This window comes from Helianthus annuus, chromosome 13 (genome assembly GCF_002127325.2).
Source record: "Helianthus annuus cultivar XRQ/B chromosome 13, HanXRQr2.0-SUNRISE, whole genome shotgun sequence".
Classification (NCBI taxonomy): Eukaryota; Viridiplantae; Streptophyta; class Magnoliopsida; order Asterales; family Asteraceae; genus Helianthus; species Helianthus annuus.
Genome location: NC_035445.2, coordinates 92,085,138 through 92,097,754, shown reverse-complemented (window position 1 = coordinate 92,097,754; position 12,617 = coordinate 92,085,138). Strand labels below are relative to the sequence as shown.

Genomic DNA, 12,617 nt, shown 5'->3' with positions numbered 1-12,617 from the left:
AGCAGTCAATATACAGCTTAAAACAGACACAACTGACGTCTTACCAGAAAATATTGATGTGACATTTACCTCATCCGATACTGATCATGAGTCTGTTCTAATCAAAAAGGTGGTCGATCAGGTGTTGGATACTGATGAGGAGACAGAGTCAAAATCTGAGTCTGGAGGGTCAAAGTCGTCTGTCAACAGTCAAAATTCGTCGGTTAAACAGTCGTATAGTAAAGAGTTTTTGTTATCAAAAGCTGATTTGAATAATGAAGCATTCGAAGTTGTTTATACTTTGAATGGTTCTGACAAATTATATTACAACAAAGAATTTCCAATTTTTAGTGTTAAATCGGATCTAATCAACAAAACTTTTAAACTTATAGAGGTAAATATTTCTGAATTGAAAGTTTCTCAAAATTTTGAAAAACCTAAAAAGTATACTTCCAGAGTTCAGCAGCGTTTAAACAAGAAAAAGGGTTACAATTCTGGTTCTGGTTTTCCAAAGAAATCTAACCAAAATCGTAGCTACAAAAAGAAAGGTTTAGGATTTATTCCACTAGAAGATGATAAAAATATGAAAAATTCTAAAAAGAAATCTGAATTTGTGACAGGTGGAAGCTCGGAAGATGAACAGCAGAAACAGTTTTGGAGACAAACTAACAAAGAGTTTCTTGCTGAAAAGAGAAAGAATGGAACTGGAGTTTTTCATCCGAGAACTGCTCAAACCTGTATGAAGTGCAATGAAGCTGGTCACATTGCATCGGATTGTTCAAAAGATTTCAAGGCAAAACAGGGAGCTTCTCAGAGGATGAAAGACAAAGTTGAAGAAAAAGCTGAAAAATCCAAAATGTTTAAGAATTCGAAAAATGAAGTTGGAGAATGTTCACAAAAGAACAAGTATGAGAAGAAAGGAAAGAACAACCAAGTGTGGGTTGCAAAGAAAGATGAAGTAAAAGTCGGCGATGAATCTGGTTCCACAAAGCCAGACGAGCCACAATTTATGAAGAAAAGTTCAGAAAATGATGATGTTCTTCCATCATTGAAGTTTGAGGAGGTTATGAAGGAAATTGGAAAGATTGAAATTTCAAATCAATTCTATGATGATGAAAAAGATTTTGATGTTAAGAAAATATTCAACGGGAATGTTAAGAAGATATTTGAGAAAATGTTGAGTGGGAGAGCTAAAGGGGTGAAAGATTTTTATGCAACGAAAAAGGCTACTTACAACCCAACAGCTCAAGAGCTACAGACCATCAAGTCTGAAAAGACTTGGAGGGAAGTTTGCTTCCCAGAATAGTCAGAGGACTACGCCGGAGATCCCAAGTTTATATCGTGGATCATGAATCAGCATTTTTCTTGTATTTGAGAAGTTTGAATATGTGTGTTTAATGTTTGAATGTTTTGTTTACAGGTTGAAGGACTACGCCGGAGCTTCCAAGATGGTTAGTGCGAAGCAGGAATCGGCATTTTGGTTGAAAAATGGTAATGTAGAGGTCACATTCCTATAAGTGGTAACCATTGTATCTACAAGTGGTAATCTTGATCCCACAAGTGGTAATTGTGGTTAAATTTTGAGATGTTTGGATACTTTGAAGTGTTTACATTTACAAGTGGTACAGAAGGTTCTTAGAGGCAAATGGTAAATCAGGGACATTAATTTGTACTTGATTTACTATTCATGACAAAAGATAGACAAGATGATGAACCACATCCCCGTTTTTAAGATTGATAAACCTACAAGTGGTTGATATCAACACAAATTTATTTTCCGGAAAAATCATTTTGATTGAAACAAACTTAAGTGTTTTGAAATCTAAATGAGAAAATGATTTGTGATAAGGGGAGTTCAGATTGTTTATGCCTAGTGAATGGCGATTTGATGTGATTCAGTGTCAGTTGTCAAGTTTCTGTACAGTTTGTTTTACTTTTTATGTTTCTAGTAGGTAAAAATTTAGAAGTTTTCAAATTTTCTTTAAAATGTGTTTGCATTTTAGGGGGAGTAGGGAAATTTCAGAAAATCCAAAAACATTTGAAAATTTGAAAAACATGATAAAATTCAAAAAATGAGTTTTGTTGCGAAAAAGAGAAAATGATAGTACATCAGTGGACTATCACGGCACGCTAAAGAAATGAAAAGTTAAAAAGTGTTAAACAATCTTACTGCGGATGTGTCAGTAGATTTTCGCACATTTAGTAAATTGAAACGAGATATAAACCTAAATCAAACTTGCTTAATTCGTGGGTAACTATTCTTGAATATATGGGTAACCCCCGAAATCTTGTTTGAAAGGTCCCGTATTCTGAGATACTAGGTCTTTATACTCAGTGATATCTGGGGTATTATCCCGGGACTTCTGCTGAATGGAAGTTCTGACCTAGTCCCCGGATAATACTTTTTGCTTAAAGCTTTGAAACATAAGCTTCGCCCTCAGCATGCTGATGAAACAATAAAATTGATAGTAGCTGCTGTTGTAATGCAAAAAGATCCTCTAAAGGGGACCCACCAAAAGTTGAGCCGTCATCTCTCTGCTGAACGGAAGTTCTGACCTGAGCTCTCACGGTTTCGCATTTAACCCCTTTACAGATATCATCTGTGGTATACTCACCTGTAAGACTGAATATTTGGGATTTGGATACGGGAGTATATTCAAGTGGAGTGATACACAATTAAGTTTAAGTCTCTAAAACATTAATATCGTATCTCGAATCGATTGAAATTTGTGTTGAGAATTTAAGAGGTCAAACATACTGACAATCTAGGTAAATTGTTTAAAACTAAAAATGAAATCAAGCTTAACGGTGTTGGTGATTTGTCTCAAAACTGATATGATCCTCTTGCACGAACTCACAAAAATATTGTGTGTAAATAGTTTATTTCTGCATTTTATTTTCTCACCTTGAAAAATTCAAAAAGATTTTGTGTGTGTTTTAGCATAAATTTTGAAAAAGTCAAAAAGATTTTCGACAACTGATATTGAAAAACTGATTTTCAAAATTCCGTGTGCTAAACATGATGAGCAGTTTTTGAGGGGGAGTGTTTGTGTAAATCTAACTGTTTTCGTTAAATCCAACCTTCTTCAAGTGGTTCAACATAGTTAGATAAGAAAGAGTCATGGGTTGATACACAGGTTGTTGATATATGATGAATCTAGAAAATTTATTTCTGGGTTAAGATTTTGCAGGTAACCAGGTTTCGAAATTGATAGGAGAGAGCCAAGTTTCGATCCTGGAAATCAATTCTAAAAGTCTATAAAGATTAGATTCTGATTCTGAAGATCATAACAAACTGGTGATGCTGATGAACTTAAGGAATCAAGAGATCTGATCAAGAGAATTAGGGTGTTTGAATGCCAGACAACGATCCTGAAGATGTTGCTGAAGGACAAAAGAATACCAGCAAATCAAGAGGAGGAGTCTGAAGATAGAGAGAATGAGAAAGCCCAGAGACTGATCTAGCCTGACGAGGGGAAGATACAGCGTAAAATTCAGAGTGTGGTAACGACTCCATCAACATCTGAGGGGGAGTCTGTTGGTGCACTACATCTGTTGATTCCGTCTAAGTGTCTAGAATCATGTCTTATATCATATTGTATAGCATAGGGCTCGAAATACGAGAAAACAGGAGTTTGTATAGGTTTTAGATTGTCGGGTCGCTTTTAGGGTCATGATATGGTCGGGTCGCTCATGTGTCACTTTGGATCGCTTATGTGTACATGTATGGACCGCTCATGTGTCACTTGACCACATGAGCGGCTCCAGAACACTATAAATAGGTCCATGAGCGATTCCAGTAGTAGAGGTCTTGAATTCCATGCCGAAGCTCTGCCGGTGTGACGTTTGAGCTGTAAAACGTTTATATTCAATACAAAAGATAGTTAAAAGGAAGATCGTGCTATTTCTACTTGTTTTTCTTATTATTCCGCATCTGAAGAGCAAGAGCAAATCTCTGAACGACTCGGTTGGGTCAACACATGATCCTACAAGCCCTTCGATGTTGCCATTGAACCAGTACTTGTCTAATAGCTTTGTTTCGAATATTCTTCACCTTCACATCTTTAATGGCTATTGGTTTCTCAACATAATTCAATCCCTCGTCCAACTCGATGTCATCGAGAGGTACTAAAGCAGTATCATCCGCAAGACATTTTCTCAACTGTGACACATGGAAGGTGTCATGAATTCCTTCTAGTGAGGACAGTAGCTCTAATCGATATGCAACCCTTCCAACTCGAGCTAAGATCTTAAACGGTCCGATATAACGAGGACCTAACTTACCCCGTTTGCGAAAACGGATTATGCCCTTCCATGGTGATACTTTCAATAAAACATAATCCCCGACCCGAAATTCAATAGGACGCCTTCTCTTGTCTGCATAAGCTTTTTGTCGATCCTGTGCTGTTTTCAGTCGAGCTCTAATTAATTCAATGTTTTCGTTTGTTACTGCTATTAATTCACTTGGCGCAAGCTCTCTTTGCCCCACTTCACCCCAACACACGGGAGTTCTACACCTCCTCCCGTAAAGTAGTTCATAGGGTGCCATTTGAATACCACTATGGTAACTATTGTTATAGGAGAATTCCACTAGTGGTAAATGGTCATCCCAACTTCCTCCAAAATCTAGGGCACACGCTCTCAACATATCTACAAGTGTCTGAATGGTTCTTTCTGACTGGCCATCAGTCTGAGGGTGGTAGGCGGTGCTTATGTGTAACTTCGTGCCCACGCTCTCATGAAACTTTGGCCAGTATCGAGAAGTAAATCTAGTGTCCCGGTCCGAGACGATTGACACGGGCACCCCGTATCGAGATATAATCTCATTCATGTAAATTTCTGCCATCCTCTCGGAAGAGTAAGCTTCTTTAATGGGTAGAAAGTGAGCACTTTTCGTAAGTCGGTCTACGATTACCCATACATTATCATGCCCCTTTTTCGTTTTAGGAAGCTTGGTTACTAAATCCATCGTTAGTTCCTCCCATTTCCATACCGGTATCTCCAAAGGTTGCGATTCCCCGTATGGTTTTTGATGTTATGCTTTCACTTGGGAGCATGTTAAACATTTTGCGACATATTTGACGATATCGCGTTTCATGCCTGGCCACCAATAATTGGCCTTCAAGTCCCGATACATCTTTGTAGCCCCGGGGTGGACCGAATATCATGACTTATGAGCTTCTTCAAGTAACGCAGTCTTGACTTCGCAGAAACGTGGTATCCAAATTCGGCCGAACCTCGTCTTGAGCCCGGTCGAGTTTTCTTCTAGCTTATCAACCACACCTTTTAACCTTTCTTTCTTTAAATCTTCCGCTCCAAGAGACTTTATTTGGGAGTCCCGTATCACTTCAAGCAAACGTGGTGTAACTATCATTTTCATGGATCTCACTCGAATTGAAGGTGGAGTCTCTTTTCGGCTTAGTGCATCGGCCACCACATTCGCCTTTCCCGGGTGATAAAGGATATCGCAATCATAGTCTTTAATCAGTTCTAACCATCTTCGTTGCCTTATATTCAAATCTTTCTGTTCAAAGAAATACTTGAGGCTTTTATGATCCGAGTAAATTGTACATTTCGTACCATATAGGTAGTGTCTCCAGATCTTTAAGGCGAACACTACCGCTGCCAATTCCAGATCATGTGTTAGGTAGTTTACCTCGTGAGGTTTTAGTTGTCGCGAAGCATATGCAATAACCCTTCCCCTTTGCATTAAAACACAACCTAAACCCTGTCGTGAAGCGTCTGAATAAACAACCAGATCTTCAGTCCCTTCTGGCAAAGTCAAAACCGGAGGACTCGACAATTTCTCCTTTAATATACGAAAGGCCTCTTCCTGTTCTGTACCCCATACAAACTTTTCTTTCTTTCTCGTCAGTTTGGTCAAGGGTAAAGCTATCTCCGAGAAATCATGTATGAACCGTCTGTAGTATCCCCCAAGGCCTAGAAAACTTCTTATCTCAGTCGGACTCTTCGGGGAAACCCATTTCATTACGGCATTAATCTTTGACGGATCCACTAAAACACCTTCCGCATTGATCACGTGGCCCAGAAACTGCACCTCTCTGAGCCAGAAGGCGCACTTTGAGAATTTCGCATAAAGTTTTTCTTTACGAAGAGTTTCAAGTACTTCTCGCAAATGCCTTGCATGGTCAGCCTTGCTTCGCGAATATATTAGGATATCATCTATGAATACGATCACGGACTTATCTAACATAGGTCGGCATACCCGGTTCATAAGATCCATAAACGCTGCTGGAGCGTTCGTTAACCCGAAGGACATAACTAAGAATTCGTAGTGCCCGTATCGGGTTCTAAATGCGGTCTTTGCAATATCTTCCTTTCGCACTCTGACTTGATGGTACCCTGATCGCAAGTCAATCTTAGAGAACCAACTCGCCCCTTGTAACTGATCGAAAAGGTCATCAATTCTAGGTAAAGGGTATCGGTTCTTCACGGTCAATTTATTTAACTCTCTATAATCGATGCACATGCGCATCGACCCATCTTTCTTCTTAACGAATAGAATAGGCGCTCCCCATGGTGACACGCTCGGGCGTATAAAGCCCTTATCTAATAAATCTTGTAATTGTGTCAATAGCTCCCGCATTTCGGTGGGAGCCAATCTATAGGGAGCCTTCGCAACCGGCTTCGCACCCGGATTCAAATCAATGCGAAACTCCACTTCTCGTTCGGGAGGGAGTCCCGGCAATTCCTCCGGAAATACATCCGGAAATTCATTCACTACCTCAACATCTTCTAGCTTCGGGAGGGTTTGCTGAGCGTCTACCACATAAGCCAGGTATGCTCTATTTCCATTAAGTATGTATTTAAAGGCTTGGACAAGGGTACACAATTTGGTTTCTACGTTTCTTTCCCCTTGAATACTCAGTTGCCTCCCACTTGGAGCTTGGATAGACATTATCTTATTTTCACAATTAATTTCTACCCGGTGTCGTGCCAACCAATCCATTCCCACTATCATTTTAAATTCCCCCAGAACCATAGGTATGAGGTCAATTTCGAATTCCTCTTCTTCTATTATGAATTTACAATTCCTACATATCTCGTGTAGCATATAGATCTTACTATCGGCTATTTCTACTTCTAGAGGCATCGGCAATCGTTCAATCTTAAATGAAGGATGTTGTACAATTTCACTAGAAATAAATGACATAGTGGCTCCGGTATCAAACAAAACATAAACCGGTATGGAGTTTAATAGAAAGATACCTGAGACCACATTCGGTTGTGACTTGGCTTCTTCGGATGTGATTTGAAACATCCTCCCTTTCACCCTAGAACCCTCTTGCTTCTTATCTTCTTTCTTTGACTCTTGCTGAAGTTTTGGGCATTCCGATTTAATGTGCCCCTTTTCAAAACAATGGAAGCAAGTCTTCGGGTTATTTGGACATTGATAAGACGAATGTCCTTCTTTACCACATTTATAGCACCCTTTCTTGCCTAACAAGCATTCTCCCATATGAAGTTTTCCGCAAGTCTTGCAAGGCGTGATACCACTCTTCGACTTATCCTTTCTTCCTTGCTCTTGATACTTCCCCTTTTTAGACGGGGTCGAACTTCCACCTTTTTCATTTGATCTCTTTTCACCACGTTCTTCTTGCCTCTTGATTTCAATTTCTCTATCCCGCGCTAGATTGATGAGCTCATCAAGGGTCTCACATTTCGAGGGAGTGATGAACTCCCTAAATTCTGCCTTCAATATGCCATAAAAGTGATTAATCTTCATTCTTTCAGTTTGCACAAACTCTCCACAAAACTTCATCTTATCCAAGAAAATGTTCGATATCTCGTTTATCGTCTCGTTTTTCTGTCGGAGGCGTAAGAAATCCTCTTGAATCTTATCAATGGCTGACTGAGGACAGTGGTATTTCATGAAGGGATCCTTATACTCTTGCCAGGTCATCGTTTGGAGTCTTTCTTCGCCTATTTCCTTACTATGCGCATCTCACCAATCTTTTGCCTGGAGGGTGAGTTGGCCAGTAGCAAACATCACCTGATCTTCCTTATCACATCGACTTCGTATAAATACCGCTTCTATATTTGAAATCCATCTTTGACATGCAACGGGGTCGATTTTACCATCATACGTTGCGGGATTACATGCCATGAAGTCTTTATACATGCACCGTCGTTCCATGCTTTTACCTTTAGATCCTTCAATTAATTCTTTCAACTCTTCGATTTTACTTGTCATCATGGCATCCACCACTCCCAACACCCGACTTTCTACTTCTTGAGCTAATCGTGGAAGATTAGCTTGCATAACCCCTTCCACTACCTCCGTGACCCTATTGTTAAATGCTTCTTGATGAGCCGTGTCATCATCTTCGTTAACGTTTCTTGCGTCAGCCATCTACACATGATCATGTTTACTTTTAATATATATTACAAGCCTTCAACATATATATTTCGCAGTTCATTAGCCCGTGTTACTTCGTTCGCATTTTTTCGTTTTAATTTTTCCCCTTTTAAAACCTTCATCATTCACTTAGTGTCATGCGACACGTTACTTTTGACTTTCACAATTTCATTTCCTCATAATCACTATTTGTGATTACATATACATTATTAGGCCTTACGTGGACCCTACATAGTCATTAAATAAGTTTTCAGACAACTCGGGAACTCGAACCGCGGAAATAATACAAAAATAAAGTTTTTCAGCGGATTGTAATCTCGCTAGCCGTCGGCGACGGCATTGCCTCCCGTCGGCGACGGGTTCCAGAAAGTGGCGTCGGCCACTTTTGCCCGTAGGCAGGCAGTTAGGGCGTCGGCATCAAGGGGGGCGTCGGCGACGGGTACCCGGCCGTCGGCGACGGCCCGTCATTTGTTAGTCCGCTGTTGCTTCTAATTTTAAGTGTTTTACTCTTTTTCGGGTCCGTTTCCAGCCGTATGGTTCATGGAATTCATCATGTGACAACCCGAACTTTCACTGTTAGTAACGTTTAATCGTGTGATCTAAATTTCTTATCCCTTCCAATGTGTTAAACGTTCTTGCTATGCCAATTCGTTAAACATTCTGTTTATCAAACTTTTCAAACACTCGCGACTTTAATGAACTGATTAAATGAGTGTGTGGATTGGATTAACTCTGTGGAACTAGTAGTTAGCTTGGGCCACAATGTCACTAAACCATTTCGGCCCACACACACCCGGAGCCCAACCCGAGAACACACCCTCTTAGTGATGCCATGATAATGGTTGGGCTATGTAAAGCCCAAACTAGGTTGGGAGTGGGCCGGTTAGCTATGAAATTAGTTTATATGCACTTCTTAGTGGAATGGGCCTCTCATCTCGGCCAATACATTAAATCTGGCCCAAAGCTAATCCCCTTGGCCCGTGTGTTTGTGCATATACATTAGGATGTTGATATGTTACGCACTTTAGGGAACAAATCGCATACAAACCCTAATCACCCCTTGAGGTCCACGGCATCAATAAGAGAATCAGTTTGGTTGCAGCTTGCTCTTTTTCCTTGTGTGTTAATCATCTAGTCTGGTTACTCGGTTAGTGTAATCTCACCTTGTTACAAATCAAGTTCTCTTAGCATGCATGATTTTATTGGTACTTGATGTTATGTTGTGTATATGTGTGAATGTCTAATGTGGTTCGTTCAGAGTATTGATTGAATGTTTTAATTTGATAAGTGTAGTCATTCAAGTTCGCAGGATGCTAGCCATCTAGATAGTTCTTTAATGTGATCGATGATTATGTTTTCTAGACATGTCATAATGATTCCTTGCAGTCGTCTATGATTGGTTATGTTGTGAGGTGTGTGAGAGTGTGGATCATGGTTATAAGGTCAGCTTCGATGTGTATGTGTGTGCATAGAGTCAAAACATGATTTATCACATATATGTAAATGGTTTTGAAGGTCCAATAGTATGATGGATAAGTGCTTCTAAGGGTCCAATACAATGATGATTAGGTGGCTTAAAGGTCCAATAGTATTAAAATTCCATGGTTGCACAAAACTCAACAATTTGAGTAAAAACATGACATGATGGCTATGTGTATTCAAGCTAAATCAGGTGGACATTTAATATTGTTGTCTGTGGGAATATCATAGTGCATTGGGTGATGAATTGTATGACTTAATTGTTTAATAGATTACACACTAGAGCTAGGCATGCACATGTACACACACATTGCACATGAGATGACCATTTTGTGAAAGCATATAACCTGACAACAGGGCCAGTTCGGCTGGGTCTCGGGGTCGGCCGGTTACCACTGGACCTTACAAGCACAATTAGTGGGCCGCAAGGATTGGTTAAGTCGGGTCCCTTACTCGACCCATAGGCCATCCTCACTAGGTCACGGTGATGGTGTGCCTTGTGTTTGGGCGGAGACCAAGTGGGCCACACCACGGGTCGCCACAATTGTCGGGCCTGAAACCGAGTAAACCGTATATTACATGGGTTAGTGAAGTAGAATGTCAAGTGTCGTTAGTCGGCAATGCGCGTGATACGAAATCACTTGTGATCTAAATGTGTATGGTGTACTGTGCGAATTTATATTGTAAGTGTACCATAACTATGGTACTTGTTATACATGTGTGACGCTATATGTTAGATGTTTACTGCTTGAGCATGCATGTGACTAGATATCCGAATTATGAATTCATGATACTGACTGTCCTTGGTAACTACAATAGGATTTGATTGATCACCTGTTAAACAAGTAACTAATCTTACCGAGCAAACCAAAGGTGAGTTCATCTTTCTTGAGCATGCGTCCCGGTGGTTGGGACAGTCAGTGGGTATTCCTGGGAGGGATAAGTCTTTTGGGTAAAAACGGGAATGTTGGATAATATACTCTTCCTATCACCTTTAAAGTCCCTCCGTGTTGTTTGGTTACCGGGAAGGTAACATGGTATTAGTTAGTAGCGCTACTTAGGTTTGGCAACCTCACCCCGTATCTGGGAGAACGGGTGTTGAACTAATGACCTAGTCATGACCAATGCTTTGATAGGAGCATTGGAGAAAGGGCAAAATAATCAGAAGCCGTCTTGTATTGGGGTATTATCAACATTGTTTTCAATATTACTTCGGGAATTAACTTCAATGGATTAACTACATACTTGGTAAACAACGTTTTCGTAAAACTATGAACTCACCAGCGTTGTCTGATACACTTGTTGCATGCTCGCAGGTCGTTAGATTATGTGGATTTGGAACTTGCTGTCTGAAGTAGCTGGAGTGGTCATGGGTCGTGCTGATTGGATACGAATGATGGGTTTATTGATTACATACATTTAATCTGAAACAGTTAACTATGTTTTCTTTTATATGCTTCCGCTGAACATCTTGGTTTTCATTTAAACTTGTTAACGGTACTTTTCAGTAATAATTGATGATCTTACTCAACATTTGTGATTGGTTCAATATGATTAGTGGCTCGTTATTGGTTTGTCACACGCCTAACAGGGACACTCCCTAGGTGGTATTTTGGGGGTGTGACAGTTTGGTATCAGATCCACTGGTTATAGTGAACTTGGTTTTAAAACGTTTTCATAAAACCAGACTATAACCGAACAGTTCTGAAATCGACCATGACACTCAGCTTCAGATTGCAAGGTTCGTTTTTCATTTATCTTATGCATTACGTGCCTAGCGTACACCTACTTATGACATTGCATATGGCTACACACTCAGCACTATAGTATGCTTGATTACATGTAATTATTTGTCTACCTTATGATGCATTGTTAGTATGGCATAACCTCTAGACTTTTGTGATCTTTACTATCTTGACAACGTTCGTTTTGCTACTCGAATCTAAGGAACCTTTTGACACAAGCTAAGAGGAACTGAGATAAACATGCAAATTACATTATCATTATGGGTGCACACATAATAATAATGTGGGGTGCATGTGAGTCCCAGTGAGGCTTGGCAAGTGTGAAAGGGATTCTGACTCATTAATCGACATAACTGGGGATTCAACAATCTGTTGGGATTATGGCGATGATTGACTTCTATTCAATCTTGATCCTTATTCTTTCCACCATTCTTGTGGATGCATGTGAATCTTTGTGTAACCTGTGATATTTTTTTTATTTTTATTTTATAACTTCCGTAGCGCTAGTAGAAGTTCTCATAAACCACTCAACGACTAACTGGAACAGTTAAACCCATGCGGTAGTTGATAGGCGCAACTATTAGACCGAAGATGTTCTCGAACACAATGAGCTATCATCACGGGAATCCCTCATTATTTTTCTTTTACTCATGTAAGAAACTTGGTGAAACTAAGATTCTCATCAGAACCTGTTATCTCGATCTAAACCCTACAAGACTCTTAGTGTAAGCTCTTCGACATCAGCATATCAACGTAGTATGAAGAATCCCTCGTACACTAATACTTTACCCCTTGCACTTAACTATAAAATTCCCTTTAGCCCCATTATACTGCCTTGTGACTTATCGTTAGTCTAACCTGGTTTTCATCCTAACATATCTAACTCTGCAAACGGATTTCCATAAGAACAGTTCCATCATTTCAATATTGAACTCTGAAAATGATGATGTATTGTTATCATCACCATACCATTTTGAATGCCTTTACACGCCTTTGTAATGAAACCTCTTGGCGACATATGTGATGTCCCCAGT

General features: G+C 39.9%; 1 protein-coding gene across 1 annotated transcript; it reads right to left on the bottom strand.

Annotated features, from left to right (window-relative positions):
- Positions 1 to 3,952: 3,952 nt before the first annotated feature.
- On the bottom strand, positions 3,953 to 4,528 carry LOC110901299. The gene has a single exon (XM_022148136.1). The coding sequence runs from the start codon at positions 4,526 to 4,528 to the stop codon at positions 3,953 to 3,955; it is 576 nt and encodes a 191-aa protein (XP_022003828.1).
- Positions 4,529 to 12,617: the final 8,089 nt, after the last annotated feature.

Excerpts from the sequence above, each read along its gene's own strand:
- LOC110901299 (XM_022148136.1), bottom strand. The coding sequence starts at position 4,528 with ATGGCACCCTATGAACTACTTTACGGGAGGAGGTGTAGAACTCCCGTG.